The following is an 18978-nucleotide window of genomic DNA, read 5'->3' as shown; positions in this document are numbered from 1 at the left end:
CACTCCAATGTGAAGAAAGGCACCAAGCACAGGAAAGGGACTCAGACCTGAGCCTTTCCTTATTGTTAGCACTTTATTTGAGTAGAAGACACCTTTACTGTGTCAAATCTAGTACTTTGAGCTCTTGGATTTGCTGTTTCCCCCATATTTCTCTTCCAGTGCTTTCTGCAAGTTCAGGTTCATAGCATTTTTCTGGTGCCACCGTCCTACAGAGAGCAGGAGAGGAGCCAGAACAGATTAGATCACCCAGCAGTCTCTAGAGTTGCCCAGACCCCAGGGATGACTCATACCTCTTCCAAGTCCACCCCTGGCTCTGTCTCCTGCTCTGGTTTCTCTCTGAACCTTAGAGCCAACACACCCTGCCCGTGGAGGACAGTGCCTCCCATCACCTGCAGCTCTTCACTTACCCAGATCATCCGTCTTCCTGCCATGCCAGTGTTCTAAGTCCCTCACTGATTTCTCAATGACCTCTGGTGTGTAGGAAGCCTTCATGAGGCTCTTTGTCTCCTCCACAGCCCCTGTGGAATACCATGAAGAAACCCCAAGTCCCAATTCAGTGGCAGTCGGATACTCCATGGTTTCCATTGGGTGTCTCCTCAACAACTCTTAAGAAGTAGATATAATTATTATGCCCATTTTACTGTTGAAGTCACTGAAGCACAGAGAAGTTAAGTAACTTGTCTAAAGTCACACAGCTGGTACATGAGATCTAGAACTCAAACCCAGACCTTGTGGCTCCAGGCTCCACAGCTTAAACTATTTTGCTTATGTCTAATTCTAGGCGAGGCACGGTGGCTCATGCCTGTAATCCCAGCACTTTGGAAGTCTGAGGCAGAAGGATCATTTGAAGCCAGGAGTTTGAGACCAGTCTGAACAACAAAGCGAGACCCAATCTCTAAAAAAAAAATTATATATATGTATATATAAATTCTATATATACATATATATTCTATAAAATAATAACACGTAAGCTGAGGTGGAGGTCAGGAGAGTAATTAAAGTTATTTTATTTTATTATATATATTTTTTTTGAGACAGAGTCTCGCTCTGTCACCAGGCTGGAGTGCAGTGGCTCTATCTCGGCTCACTGCAACGTCCGCCTCCCAGGTTCAGATGATTCTCCTGCCTCAGCCTTCTGAGTAGCTGGGACTACAGGTGTACGCCACCATGCCCAGCTAATTTTTGTATTTTTAGTAGAGACGGGGTTTCACCATGTTAGCCAGGATGGTCTCGATTTCTTGACCTTGTGATCCAGCTGCCTCGGCCTCCCAAAATGCTAGGATTACAAGTGTGAGTCACCGCGCCCAGCCAGAGTTAAAGCCCTCTAAGGCCCTTATAGTGTTCAGGAAAACACAAATGCCTGGATTAACTTTATAATTTGTTAACTATGCACATAAAAATGTCAAAGGTAACCACTCAAAGAATAAGAGGAGTAGAAAAGAACAAATATCAGATTGAGAAAATAAGAAAACTGATGCAAATCCAAAAAGAGAAAGAAAAAGAAGCCACAAAGAAAATGCTGCACAAATAGAAAATGCAAAATAAGATCATGGAAATAAATCCAAATATTCTATGTCAGTAAGAGAATCAATATGAATGAATTAAACCCATTCGTTAAAAACCAGATTATGACACTACAGAAAATGTTTTCCAAGTATATATCATTTAAAGCATACTTAAAAGGACAAAAGAGAGGATAAACGTGGAAGAATAGAAAAAGATCTACCCAGGCAAACACTAACCAAAAGCAATCTGGTCTAATTATATCAGGCAAAATAGACTGCAGGGCAAAGGCATGATGAAAAACAAAAACAACCACAATTCATTAAGGTAATGTAATGATTCTGAACTTGCTACATTGAAATAATCTCAAAATAGATAAGGAAAAATTGACAGAACCACAGGAGAAATGGACAAAGCTGCTATTATAGGGGGAGATTTAGAGACACATATTTTAGTAATTAATAGATCAAAGAATATTAATAAGGATTAGAAGATTTGTATGGAAATCATTAACAAGCCTATTCTATTAGACAAATGCAGAATGCCTTATCCAACAGATTATTATTATTATTATTAATTATTTTGAGACTGAGTCTTGCTCTGTTGCCAGGCTGGAGTGCAGTGGCACAATCTCAGCTCACTACAACCTCTGCCTCCTGGGTTTAAGCGATTCTTCTTCCTCAGCCTCCCAAGTAGCTGGTACTACAGGCTATTGTATTGCATATTGTATTGCATTCATATTGCTGTTTTCACCGTGCCTAGTAGGGCTGAGTGTTTGTGGTGCTCAGTCAACAGGCACCATAAACACTCAGCCCTGTTAGGCACTGCACTGTCATACTACGTACACTGCAGTACGATTGACTGATAGAGTAGAAGTGGCTTTGGATAGAAATTCCTGGGTTTGCACCCCAGGAATTTGGCCCCAGATGTGCGCCATTGTGCCCAGCTAATTTTTGTATTTTTAGTAAAGACGGACTTTCACTATGTTGGCAAGGATGATCTCGATCTTTTGACCTTGTGATCTGCCTGCCTCTGCCTCCCGAGAGATTTTTTTTTTTTTTTTTTTTTTGAGACGGAGTCTTGCTCTGTCACTGGGCTGGAGTGCAGTGGCACCATCTCGGCTCACTGCAACCTCCGACTCCCTGGTTCAAGCAATTCTCCTGCCTCAGCCTCCCGAGTAGCTGGGATTACAGGCAAGTGCCACCACGCCCAGATAATTTTTGTATTTTTAGTAGAGACGGGGTTTCACCATGCTGGCCAGGATGGTCTCGATCTCCTGACCTCGTGATCCACCCGCCTTAGCCTCTCAGAGTGCTAGGATTACAGGCGTGAGCCACCGCGCCCGGCACCCGGAGAGATTATTTTTAAGCACACACAGATCATCTACAAAAATCACCATCTACTGGGCTCTAAAGCGAATCCGAACAATTTCAAAGGATTGAAATCATTACAGGGCTGTGTTCTCCAATGACAGTGACATCAAGCTAGGAGATGGAATCCACCCCAAAGACAAGAGAGCAAACCAAGAAAGAGGAAGACACCAAATAGGGGAAATCAGAATTCCAACAATGGAAAGAAATGAAAAAAAAGAAAATCCTTGGTAAGCTGGTTCGGGGATCCATGGATACCTGGACACAGAGGGAAAAGGACAGGACGTAAGCTACCATTCTGCCTGCTCTGTGACTCAAAGAGACAATGTCCAGGTGAGCCCAGCCAGGGTTTTGATTTGTACTTGGCTTGTCCTTACCATGGGCTGACCCTCCACTCTCCCCTCCCAGCCCTGCTGCATGGAGCAGATGAGGACCTTCATGTTAGCCCACAGGGGTGTTCTGCTCTGACCTCCTTCTTAAGCTGGAGCCACGGTGAGTTGGGAGGCAGAAAATACACAAAGGGCCACTCACCCTGGCCATATTCCTGCAGGCCATCCCACATGGTCCCCCCGCAGCCCTGTCTGGTGCCTGGCTGTGGGAAGCCTATACACCCAGGACTCACGGCCGTGCCAATACTTTCCCCACATGAAGTTCACTAAACTCTCAAGACACCCAAAGCCAGACTAAGACCCAGAGCCAGCTCCATTTCCCCCCATGCTATTTCCGTGGTAGTGAATAAATTTCATGAGATCTGGTGGTTTTACAAGGGGAAACTTCTTTCACTTGGTTCTCATTCTCTCTTGTCGGCCACCATGTGAGACGTGCCTTTCACCTTCTGCCATGATGTGAGGCCTCACCAGCTACATGGAACTGTGAGTCTATTAAACCTCTTTTACTTTATAAATTACCCAGTCTCAGGCATGTCTTTATCAGCAGTGTGAAAATGGACTATATTATATTTAATGGTGTAATGTTAGAACCAAGAAGGAGAAAAGGATGCCTGATTTTTCTGCTTATATACACCGTTGTCCTAGACAGTTCAGCCAGATGCTGATATAAAGGTGAGAAAAGCCTAGTGTTTAAGAATTTAAACTCTAGCCTCTGACTGGCAGGGTTTAAATCCCAAGTCTGACTGTTCCTACCTGTGTGGCCTTAATTAAGTTATTTAACTTTTCTGTGACTCAATTTTTTTTAATCTGGAAAAAAAAAATGGGAATTGTAGCATTTACCGCATGGGATTCAGGTGGAGAATAAAAAATATATATAAAGTACTTAGAGCAGTACCTGGCATATGTTAAATACTATGCATAAATGTAGCACTCCTAAAGAATCTATAAATAATTATTGGAATTAATTGGTGAGCTGCATAAAGCTTCTGGATATGAGATGAATATATAAAAACAAAAATTGCATTTGTGTATACGGTATCAGCAGCAAAGTTAGAAAGTATAATTTTAAAAAGATATCATTTTCAACGAGCAGCAAAAAAAGAGATTCTCCTGAGTAAGTCTAACAAAAAAACCTGCATGATGTTTATAGAAAAAAAAAATCACAAAATGTTACTGAGAGATGTCGAAGGAAGACTTAAATTAATGGAGGAATATACCATATTCATATATTAGAAAATTCATTAGAAAGCTGACAACAGCCCTTAAATTGAGCTATAGATTCGATGTACTGCCAATCAAAATCCCAACAGAGTTTTTCATGGAAATTTCCGTATATTAATAATATTTGTATGAAAGAGTAAAGGGCCTAGAAACCCAAGACATTAACTGGTGATGGTGGTGGAGGGGTGGCAGTGGGAGTATTGCCTGACCAGATATCAGGCTACTTATAATACCTTGGTGATTAAAAATGTAATATTAGACCAATGGACAGAATAGAGCCTGGAAATCGATCTATGCATGTGTCAAAACCTGATGGATAACAGAGGTACCACTGCAGGTCACTGGGAGGAAAGATGAGCCTATTCAATAAAAGATACTGAGGCAATCAGTAATCCACATAAAGAAGGAATTGAAAATGAATCCCTACTGGGGAAAGATTTCTGGTGGTGTTGTTCCATTATTTTGAGGGCTGGGCACATAGATGCCCAAGGAGTGCCCGAGCTCGTCATCTCACTCTTCATATAGCTGGGCATGCTGCCTAAAGTTTCCTCAAGCCTCAGTTTTACTGCTTTCTTAAATGGCTAAAACACAAAAGCCATCTACAGTTTTTGAAAATGAATCCCTACTTCATACTAAAAACAAAAATCAACTCCAGGTGGATTAAAGAGTTAAATGTGAAAAGCAAAACTAAATATTTTTGAAGATTGTATAAAAGATGATCTATGATTTAGTGTAGGATAGGAGTCCCTCAACCTGCTCCCCCTGGCAGCTTCTCTAATTCAGTAAATAGCCATCTCGTCCTTCCAGTTGTTCAGGTCAAAATGTTGAAGTCAAGCTTAATTCCTGTCTCTCACCCCAAAATTTATTCATCAGCATATTCTCTTCTCTCTGCCTTACACAAATATCCAGAATCCTACTACATCAGCCCACCTTCACCATTACCTCCCTGAGCTGCTATATTGCACAATGGTGCCTTCCAGAATAGTGCAGTGCACTAGCCCAGCTTCCAACACCAAGCCAGCATCATCTCTCCTATCTGGAGTTTTGCAGCTGCCTCCTACCGGTTTCTCTGTTTCTGCCCCAGCTCCCTATGTCCATTCTCCCCATAGCAACTGGAGCGAGCCTTTAACCTGAGCCAAACAGGGCCATTCTGCTGCTTAAAATCCCGGCTTGGTTTCTCATCTCACTCCGAGTAAAGACCTTCCAGCAGGCTTCATGACCCAGCCTGTTTCCTCTGATGTCTTCTGCCTCACTCCTGTGCAGCCATACCAGCCTCACCAACCTCAAACAGCAAGTGTAAAGGCTAACCCCGGGTGGGTGGAGACAGAGAGAGACAGATGGATGGGCACACTGGCAGCACTGTGCTGCAGGGTGAAGCCCTGATTCATAGTGTTTGCCAATTTCCAGAGTGTAAATACTACTAGCATGGCCAATTTTAAGACAGCATTTATGTGCCAATCAGTTCAGGGAGACAATTGCCTCTTGTGAGCTGGTGCAAGCTGCAATGAGCTCCAGCACACCGTTGGCACAGTTCTAATTCCCAGGCGGGATGATGGGACATGGACATTTTAAAAAATAGATTCTTTTACATTTATGTAGACATTATCATACAAAGTTGTATGGAATAGCTATTAGGTGACCGATAGTTGTTAAAGAGAGAACTGGAAGGCAGGATCTGGAAGGCCCAGAACAGAAAACAAGCAGAACTGTATTCTCTCCTTCCTCCCCCAGCACCATCCCTTCTCCAAGCTCAGAGAAAAATCCAGAAAGGCTTCCAGTGGGTGTCTGGTTCCTCGGGTGACAGGGATCCGAGCCAGGTGGAAGAGGTTTGTCAGGCCCTGGGAGCACTGGAGAGGGCCTGGAGTGAGGAGAGAGGAAGGAGCCGGACCAGAAAGAGCCTCATTTTGCAATGAGGCCAAACCAGAATGTGGGGCAGAGAGAAGGCCCTGCATGCTGTGACAGGCATCTGAGCCATCCAGAAGACCCTGGGAACAGGATCGTAGCTAGGGAGGTGACTTAGTGGTCAAGAAAAGACTATGAGGCTTTGAAGGCAGAAGGAACACCTGACTTTGAGTCCTAGACACAATACAAACTACTGAGAGTTCTAAGGCAAATGATCTGAAATCTGCCCGTGAAATGGAGCTAATAGCACTCTCCCCACCCCAACCAAACAGGACTACATTGATCCAATAGAAACCTGTAAATGTCAGAGCCTCCAACCCACCCTTCCTTTCTTTCCAGGTGGCACCACCTCCAGGCTCTGGAGAAGAAAAGTGATAGCCTGACAGCTACTGAGTGCTCACGACTTGCCTCGGCCAAGCACCTTCATGTGGCACTTCATAAAGTCCTGCCAATGACCCAGTGAGGGCCATACTTTCATTGTCATCCCCACTGTACTGAGAAGGCAGCAGAGCCTTGGAGAGGTTGAGGATCCCACCTAAGGTCACACCCAGCTAGTGAGTGGCTGAGCTGAGCTTTGAACCAAAGAAACTTGATATTGTCACTGTGATCAAAGGTGCCTGGGATGGGGCTGGGGGAGGAAAGCGGCAGTCCTGGGCCTTCTACCGAGTCCTGGGCCTCCTACTGGCAGATTAAGAACAAGAGGTGGGCAGGGAGCGGTGACTCAAGCCTGTAATCCCAGCAATTTGAGAGGCCAAGGTGGGTGAATCACTTGAGCCCAGGAGTTTGAGACCAGCTTGGGCAATATGGTGAAACCTTGTCTCTACCAAAAATACAAAAAAGAAAAAGAAAAAGAAAAGAAAAAAATTAGCCAGGTGTGGTGGCGCGCATCTGTGGTCCCAGCTACTTATGGGGGCAGGGGGGTGGCTGAGGTGGGAAGGTTGCTTTCTTGAGCCTGTGAGGCAGAGATTTCAGTGAGCCAAGATTATGCCACTGCACCCCAGCCTGGGCAACAGAGTGGGACTTCAAAAAACAAAAGAAGGGAAGGGAAGGGAAGAGAAGGGAAGGGGAAGGGAGGGGAGGGGAGGGCAGGGGAGGGGAGGGGAGGGGAGAGACCAGAGGTGCCTGACTGCCAACTGGGACGAATCATCCACACATCAAGGACAGGAGACTGGATGTTCCCAGCACTCACAGGCTGACATAGAGGACACATGGGCATGAAATAAGTGTCCTTGAAGATGTGCCCTGGGGTCCTAGACCCCATATGGAGTGGAAACCCCAAAGGCCTTCCCTGCCCAATGCCTGGGAGACCATGGGTGTTCACAGCCCCACCCTTGCCCTTTGACTTGACCTTGAAACAAGTTTGACCGCGTGTTGTAGCCAAGATCATAGTAGTCTGAGAAGACGGAGGAGATTTCCACAGGATTCTGGGTCCTGCTGGGCCATGAGCATGCCCTCTTCTGGCCCTCGAAGACTTCATCAATAGCCCTTTGAGCCTGAGCAGGGAGGCAGGGACAACAGACAGGGGATGGAAAAGCAGTGTCAAGCCCCATATCTCCCTCCAACTCCTCCTCCCTTGACCCTGCCCCCCCACCCCGATCCCACCTTTAGCCTGCAGCCCTCAACCTATTCACAGGGCTGGGGAGCTGGAGTATACAAAGGCCCCAGCCCCAACCCCTCTCATCACCCTCACTGCTGTGGGTGGGGGGCATCAAGTTAACGATCATAAAACCTCTTCCAAGCATTGAGCACCTGCTACGTGCAACATTGGGGTGGGGGGTCACTATAGGGTGCCACTCTTCCCACCATTTTATAAATGAGGAAAGTGGGCCTCAGGAGGCCAGAGATCACCCAGTTCACATGGCTGGCAGGCCACAGAGCCCTGGCTTGCCTCCTACAACTGAGGCATCACACAGGGCAGCTCTGGGTGGGTGCTTAACTTTCAACGAGGCCAACTCCCTCTTCATACCAATAGGGGAACTGACATGCAGAGAAGCTGAGCCCAGGCCCAGGGGCAGGACGCCTAGGTTTGAGTTCCAATTCTGCAATATATCGGCTGCTGACTTCAGCAAGCCTCTTCTCCACTCTAGGCCTCAGTTTCCCTACGTGTAAAATGTGAAGGCAGGGTGGAACTGGATGGTCTTTGAAGTGACTTCCAGCTCTGACACTTGCTGGCTCAATGACACTTATGACATAAGTTACAAGTGGGCAGAAAACACAGATTTCTTGATTCGAGCCAGGGACAGTGGTGGCTGAAGAAAGAAAGGACATCTCCCAAGGCTGGGCAGGGCAGTGAGAGGTAGTGACCACAGAGTCAACCTCAAATTGGGACAAGTTCCTCCAAGTGGGGCAGAACATGTCAAGATTGCGACCTTGCAGACTTGCTGGTGGTGGGGTCACCACACTTTAAGATGACAGAGTGGAAGGGGAGCCTGGGAGAAGCCTGACCCCCAGCTTTTGTGACCCAAGCAGATCGTAGCCCCTCCTTGGGACTTGGTTATACCATCTGTTAAAAAGGAAGCAATAACTCCCGCCTGACCTTCCACACAATGCAGTTGCTATGAGGGTTGAGATGGTGGCTTTGAAAATATGTCTCAGAATGCCAGGGCAGAAAGAACACAGCATTTGACCAGAAATGGTAGATGAATTTTATCTCAAGTTTCAGTTGATTCGTAGTGACTGCCTGGAATGCTATATTGGGTGGAAAAGAGTGCTGGCATTGACTAGCAATGTCTGCCATGAATGCAGGCTGGGAGGGTTGTGACACGTACACCATGTATTTGTCAGCCTGATCTAGTCCAATTGCCTCGCTTTACAGATGTGGAGACTGAAACCCAGAGAGGGTAAGTAACTTATTCAAAGTCACCTAGCATTTAGGAGCAGGTCCAGGATTCAAACCCAAGTCTTCTGATTCCCAATAAATGCTATCCACCCACTAAATGCTGTCTTCTTTGGGAGACTTGTTCAAATGGAAAGCATCCAATTCACACAAAAGCCTTTTAACTGCAAAGTCATTAAGGACCAGAGTTCCAGAATCTGCTGACCCAGTTTGCACCCTCGTCTCGCACAGTTGGGTGAATTTGGTTGACTGACTTAACCCCTCTAAGCCTCGGGCTCCTCATCCATAAAATGAGGATAATAATAGTACCCTCCTCATGGGTTGCTGGGAAGATGTAACAACTTGTTATATGTGAAGTTTAAACAGTGCACAGTGCCTGGCACACAGCAGGTGCTCAGGAGATACTGCTTTCTAGTGGTATTATTATAGGGACTCTGTACTCAAGAGCGAGTTTATCTTATGTCCTCATTATAAGACTCTGCATCACCCTCCTGGCCCCTGTTGTGACACCTGCTCCTCGGAGACCAGCTGGTCCACCATGTTGCTCCCAAACTTGTGGCGAATGTTGTTAGGAATGATGCCGCCCTTCTGGTTCGTGGACATGCTCCTCTGGTCCTGGGCCCCCAAGCTGGGACCGTTATCTGTCCCCTGGCATGGCTGAGCCCCCTCTCCCAAGATGGTCCTGTTCTCTCTCAAGGAGGATCGAGAGCCCCCATTCTTCAGGGACCTGGACTGTGGGTCCATCCCCAGAGAATCCCTGCTGGCAGCAGTCGGGGGTGGAGGGGGAATCTCCTTCAAGTGGCACTGCCCTAGGGAGCTGCCTTGAGCGCTGGCTCCCTGGGGCAGGAGCTGTGGGGATGACAGACCCTGGTTCTTGAACTTGGAGGTGTTCAAGGAACTGTAGGCGGCTTTCCAGGGGTCCAAGTCCTGCTGGCCCTCCTTGTCATTCAGATGGGCCCCGGTCAAAGTGGTTGTACCTGAGCAGGACAAAGAGAAACAGAGGGGGAGGGAGACAGACACGCAGACAAGGGCAGAAAGTAGAGGGTGGGGAGAGGGGCAGAGATGGGGGTGAGGAGGGGGAATGGACAGACAAAGAGCCCCAGAGCTCCACAGCCAGAGAAGGGGAGAGGGACGGAGAGAAAGCGTAGGAACCAGAGGCATGGGTGGGAAATTAGGAGACACAAAGGGAGAAGAGCGGTCAGCCCGCCGTGCCTCCCACGGGCAGGGTTAGTCCACATTGCCTGGGGCAACAAGGGCTGCTGCCCGAGCCTGTCCTGCCTTGAGGCTTAGCTGTGTGACCACAAGCAAGGGACTTGGCCTGTCTGTGCTTTCATGTCCCTGGCTCCATTTGGGTAGTTCCCTTCCCCACTTTTCCATCTTGAAACCTCCCCCTCACTCTCCACAGTGAGAATCTGGCAGCAGCGGCACTGGCAGAGGCGTTCCTGGGGCTAAGCCACAGGCCTGCGATATACTGGAGTTGGTTGGGACTCCCAGACTTTGCTCCCAATGCAAGGCTGCTCCCCATTACCTACCTCCTCCCTTTGCCAGGGCTGAGAAGTGGCGCCATCCCAGCCACCTCCCAGGCCCTCTCCTCCCCACCTCTCCCTGTCTCCCACGTCCCTGCCCACGGCCTCTGCTCCTCTGGGTCTCTTGCTCTCAGCCTTCAGTGTCTCCTCACAGCCTGGCCCCATCCTCCACCCCAGATTACAGCTGTAAATGTGTTTGGTGGCCTTCCCTCCAAAACCTCAAGATGAGTTCTCCAGTCCTCTTAAAAGATACATAGGGGCTGGGCGTCGTGGCTGTCAGGCCTCTGAGCCCAAGCTAAGCCATCATATCCCCTGTGACCTGCACGTATATATCCAGATGGCCTGAAGCAACTGAGGATCCACAAAAGAAGTTAAAATAGCCAGTTCCTGCCTTCACTGATGACATTCTACCATTGCGATTTGTTCCCGCCCCACCCTAACTGATCAATTGACTTTGTGACAATACACCCTCCCCGCACTTTGTGATATTCCCCTGCCCTTGTGAATGTACTTTGTACGATATGCCCTCCCCATCCTTGAGAAGGTACTTTGTAATATCCTCCCCCGCCCTTAAGAAGGTACTTTGTAATATTCTCCCTGCCCTTGAGAATGTACTTTGTAAGATCCACCCCCTGTCCGCAAAAAAATTGCTCCTAACTCCACCGCCTATCCCAATCCTATAAGAACTAATGATAATCCAACCACCCTTTGCTGACTCTCTTTTCGGACTCAGCCCACCTGCACCCAGGTGATTAAAAGGCTTATTGCTCACACAAATCCTATTTGGTGGTCTCTTCACATGGACGCACATGATAGTGGCTCATGCCTGTAAGTGGTCATTAAGGGCCTCATACCTGTAAGGGTCATTAATGACACACCTGTAAATGGTGGCTCACGCCAGCACTTTGGGAGGCCGGGGTGGTCAGATCACTTGAGGTTAGGAGTTCGAGATCAGCCTGGCCAACACGGTGAAACGCCGCTTCTATTAAAAATACAAAAATTAGCTGGGTGTGGTGGCATGCACCTGTAATCCCAGCTACTGGGGAGGCTGAAGCACGAGAATCACCTGAACCTGGGAGGCAGAGGTTGCATTAAGCTGAGATCACGCCACTGCACTCCAGCCTGGGCGGCAGAGTGAGACTCCACCTCAAAAAAAAAAAAAAGAAAAAAGATACATAGCTTTGTTTCGCTTTTGTGTATGAATGAGACCAGAGTCATGTGTTGCTTTGTAACTTGCTGTTCAATGCACCACCCTGCCTTGGGGATCTACTCAAGGTAGCAGAGACAGCCCTAACTTCCCTTCCCCTGCAGGGCTCCACCACCCCCCCACTGGGGGACATTCAGATCGATCCAGTTTAGTTTCTCAGAGAAAGATGCTGCAAACATCAGGCTTTGGCAGCCACTGGGGTTTTTATTTCACACCCACGGGTCCCTGCTCTGCTGTCACAAATGTGGAGCTAGGGGAGGGCCCTTCTTGCCTACCCCTCAGGGGACTGCAGACCCTTCCCCAGGGCAGTGGGAGACAGAGAGCTGAGGTTTCTCTGCTTCCCTGCCCACTTTCTCCTCGCCTTCCTTCCTCTTGGTGCCTTTGTCATGGCTCTTTGTCACCTACACGACAGACAGAGGGAAAACCTGTTCCCCCAGACCAGACTTCCTTCTTCCTGTAGTGGGCTCTGCCCCAACCAGCAGGCAGCCAAGCAGAGGGGCACATCTGGGGACAGCTGGACTGTCAGGACGGCCATGATGACCCTCCTCAAAAGAGCAGAGACAGACAGCGGGAAAACCACCCACCTGATCAACCTCAGCCCCCCTCACCCTGCTCCTCAAGAGACTGAGGCCTCAGTGCAGGAATGGGCTCCTCCTAGATTCGGGCTCGGGACAGCCAGTCCTGCACTGCCTCTTCTATCAGCACGTGCTGTCACCATTGCCGGCTCATGCTCAGCCTGCCCTTTAAGGTTACGGTCATGTTTATAGCCGAAATGTGTCTTGTATCCCTGGCCCGGAGAGCTAGCATATTCACCAACACATCAACTGAGCAAGAACCAACTGCATGTCAGGTGTGTGCCAGGTGACAGGGACACAACAGGGAGCTGAAAAAGCCAACCCCTTTCCTCTCAGGGTTGAATATCTGTCGAATGAATGAATGGATGCTGCATGAATGAATGAAGACCTGCATCTGCCATTTCAAGAATCTCATTGCAGCTACACCTTTCCTCTACTCCATTCATTCAGCTGTAAAACGGGCAGGGTACACCCTGCTTCATTTGCTATTATGAAGATCAAATGATCAGTCCACAGAGTTTATCTAAATGTGGCCATGTATCAGGATTCCCTGGGCTCTCATTAAAAACACAGATTCCTGGGCCCCTCTCAGAGCTGCTGCATCAGAAAGGCCCTGAATCTGAGTGTTTAACAAGGCCCCTGGGCATTCAGGTCATTGGAGGAAGATTTTAGCAGGATCACTACCACAACTCACTGGACTCTCTTCTCCCCATCCCACCTGCCAGCCCCAGCCACCCTCCACTCACCCCTGGGGACCCTTTCTCAGAGCAGGCCTGACTCAGTCACGCCTGCATTGAAATCTTTCCTCTTGTCCTCAGGGCAGAGTCCCTGCTCTCAGAACTCCACGAAAGTGCCAGACCTCTCTCCCTACCAGGCCTTTGCCTGAGCTGTCCCTCCTGCCTGGAACACTCCCCTCCACTCCTTGGGCTACACTACCCCTGGTCTTGGCTCACATGTAACCCGGTATATACCTCCCATCCACACCATGTTCCCCCACAGCCCTGCCCTTCTGGTGCACACAAGACTCAGAGCACCTGAGTCACCCCCTCAGGATGGGGACCATATCGGGGTGATAATCCCTACACATGGCAGGATAGGAGGGCTCAGTAAGTCCGTTCCCTCCTTTTTCCTTCTGTCTTCCAACAGAATGCCCCCTAGGAAGCCCGGGCCAATGGTGGGTCTGGAGGCCAACATAAGACGGAGGGGGAGGAGAAACGGCCTGTGCCCTGCTGCCCCAGCGAGTCCCTCCAGAAGCCTGGATGTGCATTCAGCACATCCCTGGTCTGCCCGTCCTACCTGCTTGGTGGCCCAGCTCCATAGCCTCTTGCTGTGGGACAGGCAATTCCAAGCTTAGTCCTGTAAACAAAGCACCACGTTTCATCATCTCAGATGACACACAGAGTCTCTGTGAACACAGATGAGCTGGGAGCTGAACAGGAAGGCCTGTGGCTGTCTGCCCACCCCTGATCAGAGGTTCCTAAGCTGCTCCTGGTGCCCTCTGGTACTGCCCAGACCCACGGAGCCTCTGCCCCATTCACTCATCCCCCCTGGCCCAGGGGCTGCCTCCTGGACTTCTGCAGCCTCTGCCCTCTCTGAAAAGCCCTGGCCACCCCCACCCCACCCCACCAGTCCTCAAAGGCCTTTCTCAAGCAGCCTTGGGACCCTGGGCTCCTTTTACTCCTTCATAATCTTTTCCTTTCATCTCCTCCTCCTCTTCTCCCCCATCACCACCACCCTAGGAGACCCTTGCAGGCCCCTGGCTGTGAAACCTATTGCCCCGGCTCCCAGCCTGGCAACCATTTGTCTTCCTTTAAATAGGATTGTGTCCATTTGCTGACTGGTCATTCGTGGTCAGGGAAGGGAAGCAGCTTAGCCACCATGAAGGAGAGCCAAGCGCAGGAACCCACACTTTGCTCTGGTGTAAACTCAGTCTTCTCTCTAAGGTCTTTGATTCAAATTAGAGGGGTAGCTTCAAAAGCCTCTGCAGCTTTCGTGCTTGTGTTTCATTTTCTTATGTGATTTTTTTTTTTTTTTTTTGAGACAGGGTCTTACTCTGTCACCCAGGCTGGAGTACAGTGGTGCAATCTCAGCTCACTGCAACCTCCACCTCCCAAGTTCAAGCAATTCTCCCAACTCAGCCTCCCGAGTAGCTGGGATTACAGGTGTGCACCACCACATCTGGCTAATTTTTGTATTTTTAGTAGAGACAAGGTTTCACCATGTTGGCCAGGCTGATCTCTAACTCCTGGCCTTAAGTGATCCACCTGCCTCAGCCTCCCAAAGTGCTGGGATTACAGGCGTGAGCCACCGTGCCCAGCCTGTGACTTCCATTTTGTTTGCTCTCTTTCCCTGGCTCTCCTTGGTTTGCTCATTCTGATGACAGCAAATGCCATGTTTTGAGCTGCCCTGTGGAGCAGCCCATGGAGCAAGAAACTGAGGGTGACTTCTGGCCAAAAGCTCATAAGGAATAGAAGCCCTGAGTCCAACAGTCTTTGAAGAACTGAAAGAATCCTGACACATGAATGAGCTTGAAAGTGGATCCTTCCCCAGTTGAACCTTGATATGAGAACACAGGCTGGATGACACTTTCATTATAGCCTGTGGGATACCCTGGGCCAGAGGACGCAGCCAAGTGAGGATCCTGACTCCCATAAATTCTGAGATCATAAATTTGTGCTGTTTTAAACATACAATGTCAAGCTTCTAAGCTTTATGGTCATTTGTTATGCAGCAATACATAGCTAATACACATTTTGGTACTAAGAGTGGGGTGTTGCTATAACAAATACTTAAAAATTTGGGACTGAATTTGGAACCAAGCAGTGGTCACAGTCTATAAGGATTTTGAGAAGCATGATAGAAAAAGCCTAAATCACCTTAAACAGTTTGTTTTTTCTTTTTTAAGCAGAAATCTGGAGTTGGAAGATGCTGCCAGTAAGGGCCCAAATGGAAGTGAGGAATATATTACTAGAAATAGTGGAAGAAAGACCCTGTTATGTAGTGGCAGAAACAGTGACACTGTCATCTGCAGTTATGTGACTAATGAACTGAGTGATTTAGCTAAAGAGTTCCAAAGAAAAGATTGTAGTTGCCTCTTAGTTTCTTCTTGCTGCTTGTAGTGAAATGTGAGAGGAAGGTGATGAATTGAAGAAGGGACTGTTAAACAAAAAGATGCCAGTACTTAATGGTTCTGAAGTCTCATCCTCTCCAGATCCCAAAAGATGCTAAAATTAAGAAATGGCTTTGGCTGGGCGCAGTGGCTCATGCCTGTAATCCTAGCACTCTGGGAGGCTGAGGCGGGTGGATCACGAGGTCAGGAGATCGAGACCATCCTGGCTAACACAGTGAAACCCCATCTCTAATAAAAATACAAAAAATTAGCCAGACGTGGTGGCGGGCACCTGTAGTCCCAGCTACTCATGAGGCTGAGGCAGGAGAATGGCATGAACCCGCGAGGCGGAGCTTGCAGTGAGCCGAGATTGCACCACTGCACTCCAGCCTGGGCGACAGAGCGAGACTCCGTTTCAAAAAAAAAAGAAATGACTTCAGAAGACTGTCTGGAAAGTGTGCCCAAGAGTGTGACTGTGTGACTTGCTGTTAAAACTTCAGAAACATCAAAGGATCAGGATATTACTCCGTCACACAAAGGGTGCTTTACAGAGATGCCTGATATATCCTCTTAACAGAACCATAGGACCTCTAGGAAGCTTAAGGCTCCTCAACAGGAGCCCCAGTTAAAAAGGGGTGTGAGTTTTGTTCAATGGAGTGAACCCCTGTAAGTTTTACTGTTGAGAAAATAACATCAGCAAAATGTTGGCAGCTTGGGGTAAAAGAGATAGAGACAGTTCAAAATGAAAAGATACCCTTGAACAAAAAATAAAAATAAAAATAAAAAAGGCAAGTCAGAGAGTGGAAGCAAGAGTCCAGAAGGCAGAACTGAGAGCCATGGAGAATGATTCCCAGACCTTGAAACCTAATCAAGGAATGTCCAACATTTGTGTGGCTGGATTTCAAAACTGCTATGGACCATTGACTCCATGTCTCCATTTTCCTCAATTTTGAATAGGAATGTCACTAGCTTTTATCCTATGCCTATCACATCATTGTATGTTAGGTGTGTTCAGGGCAAATTACCTAGTTTCACAGATCTATGATGGAAAAGAATTGAATTTGAGAAGCTGTACTTAAGGAACAACACTGGAGGAGCCTCAGCCACACCTGGAGCTGATTTATATGACCAGATTCTAGCTTTTAAACTAATGCTTTAATAGGATGAGAATTTTAAAGACCTTAGGAGGGGATGAATGTATTTTGCATGTGGAAGGGATGTACATTATTGGGGGCCAGAGGGCAGACAGTGGTAGGCAGTTGACATGGCTCCCAATGATCCGTTTCTTGGTATAATTCCCTCCCCTTTAGTACGGACTGGACATAGTGATGAACGGAATGTGGCAAAAATGAGGGATGTCGCATCCATGATGAACTTATAAGAGACTACGACTTTTGTCTTGTTCACACACTCTCTGCAGCTCTCCTCAGCTCATCTTCTCTGATGGAAGCCAGTTTCCCTGTTGTGAGCTGCCCTATGGAGAGGTCCACAGGGCAAGGAACTCAGAGTGGCCTCTTGCCAACAGCTCCAGAGGAGCTGGATCCTGCCATGTGAATAGGTTCCTGCTCTGGTCAAGCTTTGAGATGAGACTAGAGACCCAAGCAACACCTTGATTGCAGCCTGTGAGAGACCCTGGGACAGAAAAATCACCAACACGCCACCGGTATTCTCAACTCACAGAAGCTATGAGATAGTAAATGTTGTCTTAAGCCCACTAAGTTTTCGGGTGATTTGTTGTGCAGCAAGAGATAACTAACACAAGTCCACGTCAAGCATTCTCACATCTGGTAAATTAGTCTGGTCTTCACAAATACCCAGTAAGGTGCTCGGAGGCACTACTAACTTATCCTCTTTCACAGATGGAGAAAATGAGGCTCAGAAAAGACACAGGACTTCACCAGGTGGGGCTAAAATTAAGTTGCACATCTTCAAGCTAGGTGAAGTTCAAGTTAGCTCCTTCAAGTTGTCTTTATCCTCCTATCCCCATCCCCCATCCCCAGCCACCCACCTGATGTGCCCACAGCAGCTCTGTACGTCCCAGTGCACTGCCAGTCCACAGCAGTCTGGACGGGCTACAATAGAAGTGTGGACTCACTTCCAGTTTCTGACCTGGAGAGAGAGATCCCAAGAGACTTTGGTCAAAGAGAGCGGGAAGGTAGTTCCAGTCTAGGCAGTCTTCACTCACAAGCAACTCTGAATGGGGAAAAGGAAGATGAAACCCCATGTCCTGGAAGAACCCTGGCCCTTCATAAGTCTCTGCCTCACCTCTCCAATCTCTTTCATAACAGCAGGAAACATGTGAACCACCCTGATGTGTGCTGAAGCCCAGGAGTGCAGATACCTGCTGCAGAACTACTAGTGAAGACCAATGGATCATTGCTGGGAAGTGGCCCTCCCCAAGATGTTCATTGGAGTTGCCATGGTGATCACTATACACAGGGCTCTGTTACCTCAGAGGGCTGATAGGCCCACCCATAGGGAAAAGAGGCCAGGAGAAAACCAGGATTGAGGAGGCAGGAGGGGCTTCATTTATTGTTCACTCTCTCATCCACTCAAGAATGTCGGTTGAACCCTCACTATGTGCCAGGTGTGCCAGGCACGGGGGGCTCAGATGCTACCAAGTGCAAAAGATGTTCTTGGGAGCTCAAAGCACTAAGTAGGGAGAAGAACTAGGTCTGTGTAGGAAAAAGGAGGAAAGACTTATGAAAGAGCCATTTGAGTTGGATCTTGAAGGATGCCTAGGAACTTAACAGTTTTGAAGGGGTGAGAATATTAAAGGCATGGATGTGTATAACAGCATAAATGTAGGTCAAGGTCAATGGGGAAGGAAAAAGATGCATCTGGGGCTGTCTGATTTGGATGCCCAGGGATCAGGGACCTGGGAGTAAAATTAAAGCAAGAATGGAACAGTGAGAGTCCTCTCTCCTATTCCTGAACAACAAGGGCTACAGAAGGAGATCAACAAAATTAAGTGACTTCTTTTCTGCAGAGAAGAAGGAGGCAGAAGTCATTGGTGCCAGCACTGGCCCATTCCTGTCTGGCTGTTGCTCAGTCTGGACAAAGAGTAGGTATAGTGAATGCCTCCTGCAAGCCCAGCCTTTCAGGATCTCCCCAGGAAACAGAGCGCTGTGGTTAAACTTGGAGTCTCCAGAATCTGGACCTGTCACTTATTAGATAAGAGATTGGCCAAGTCCTTTAGCTGAACTTTCTTCACATGTGAAACAGATATCACCCAACACTAAAGATAAGGGTGATGGGTGAATAAAACAATTTTTTGCAAAATGTAGCACATTGCCTTGCACAGAGAGAGACATCACAAAACTCTAAGCTACTTCCACAA

The 18978-nt window shown here is 48.0% G+C and overlaps 1 protein-coding gene across 1 annotated transcript; it reads right to left on the bottom strand.

The window, feature by feature from the left end:
• Nucleotides 1-54: 54 nt before the first annotated feature.
• Nucleotides 55-18023, bottom strand: CIMIP4 (ciliary microtubule inner protein 4). The gene is made up of 7 exons (XM_055252633.2): nucleotides 17904-18023; nucleotides 17647-17747; nucleotides 13826-13885; nucleotides 9732-10198; nucleotides 7734-7878; nucleotides 408-518; nucleotides 55-206 (listed from the first exon to the last, which is right to left on the bottom strand). The coding sequence occupies exons 3-7, from the start codon at nucleotides 13845-13847 to the stop codon at nucleotides 109-111; spliced, it is 843 nt and encodes a 280-aa protein (XP_055108608.1). The 5' UTR covers nucleotides 13848-13885; nucleotides 17647-17747; nucleotides 17904-18023; the 3' UTR covers nucleotides 55-108.
• Between the last annotated feature and the right edge of the window lie 955 nt (nucleotides 18024-18978).

This window comes from Symphalangus syndactylus, chromosome 18 (genome assembly GCF_028878055.3).
Source record: "Symphalangus syndactylus isolate Jambi chromosome 18, NHGRI_mSymSyn1-v2.1_pri, whole genome shotgun sequence".
Taxonomy (NCBI): Eukaryota; Metazoa; Chordata; class Mammalia; order Primates; family Hylobatidae; genus Symphalangus; species Symphalangus syndactylus.
The sequence above is the reverse complement of the archived record's forward strand: the minus strand, read 5'-3'. Positions and strand labels throughout refer to the sequence as shown.

What these genes read in the sequence shown, in the direction of transcription:
- CIMIP4 (XM_055252633.2), bottom strand. Translation starts at nt 13,847, where the DNA reads ATGGAGCTGGGCCACCAAGCAG. An exon ending in GGAGCTGGGCCACCAAGCAG is followed by an intron (nt 10,199 to 13,825) that starts GTAGGACGGGCA and finishes TGTCCTGCTCAG; the next exon opens with GTACAACCACTTTGACCGGG. An exon ending in GCGGTCAAACTTGTTTCAAG is followed by an intron (nt 519 to 7,733) that starts GTCAAGTCAAAG and finishes GGTATTCCACAG; the next exon opens with GGGCTGTGGAGGAGACAAAG.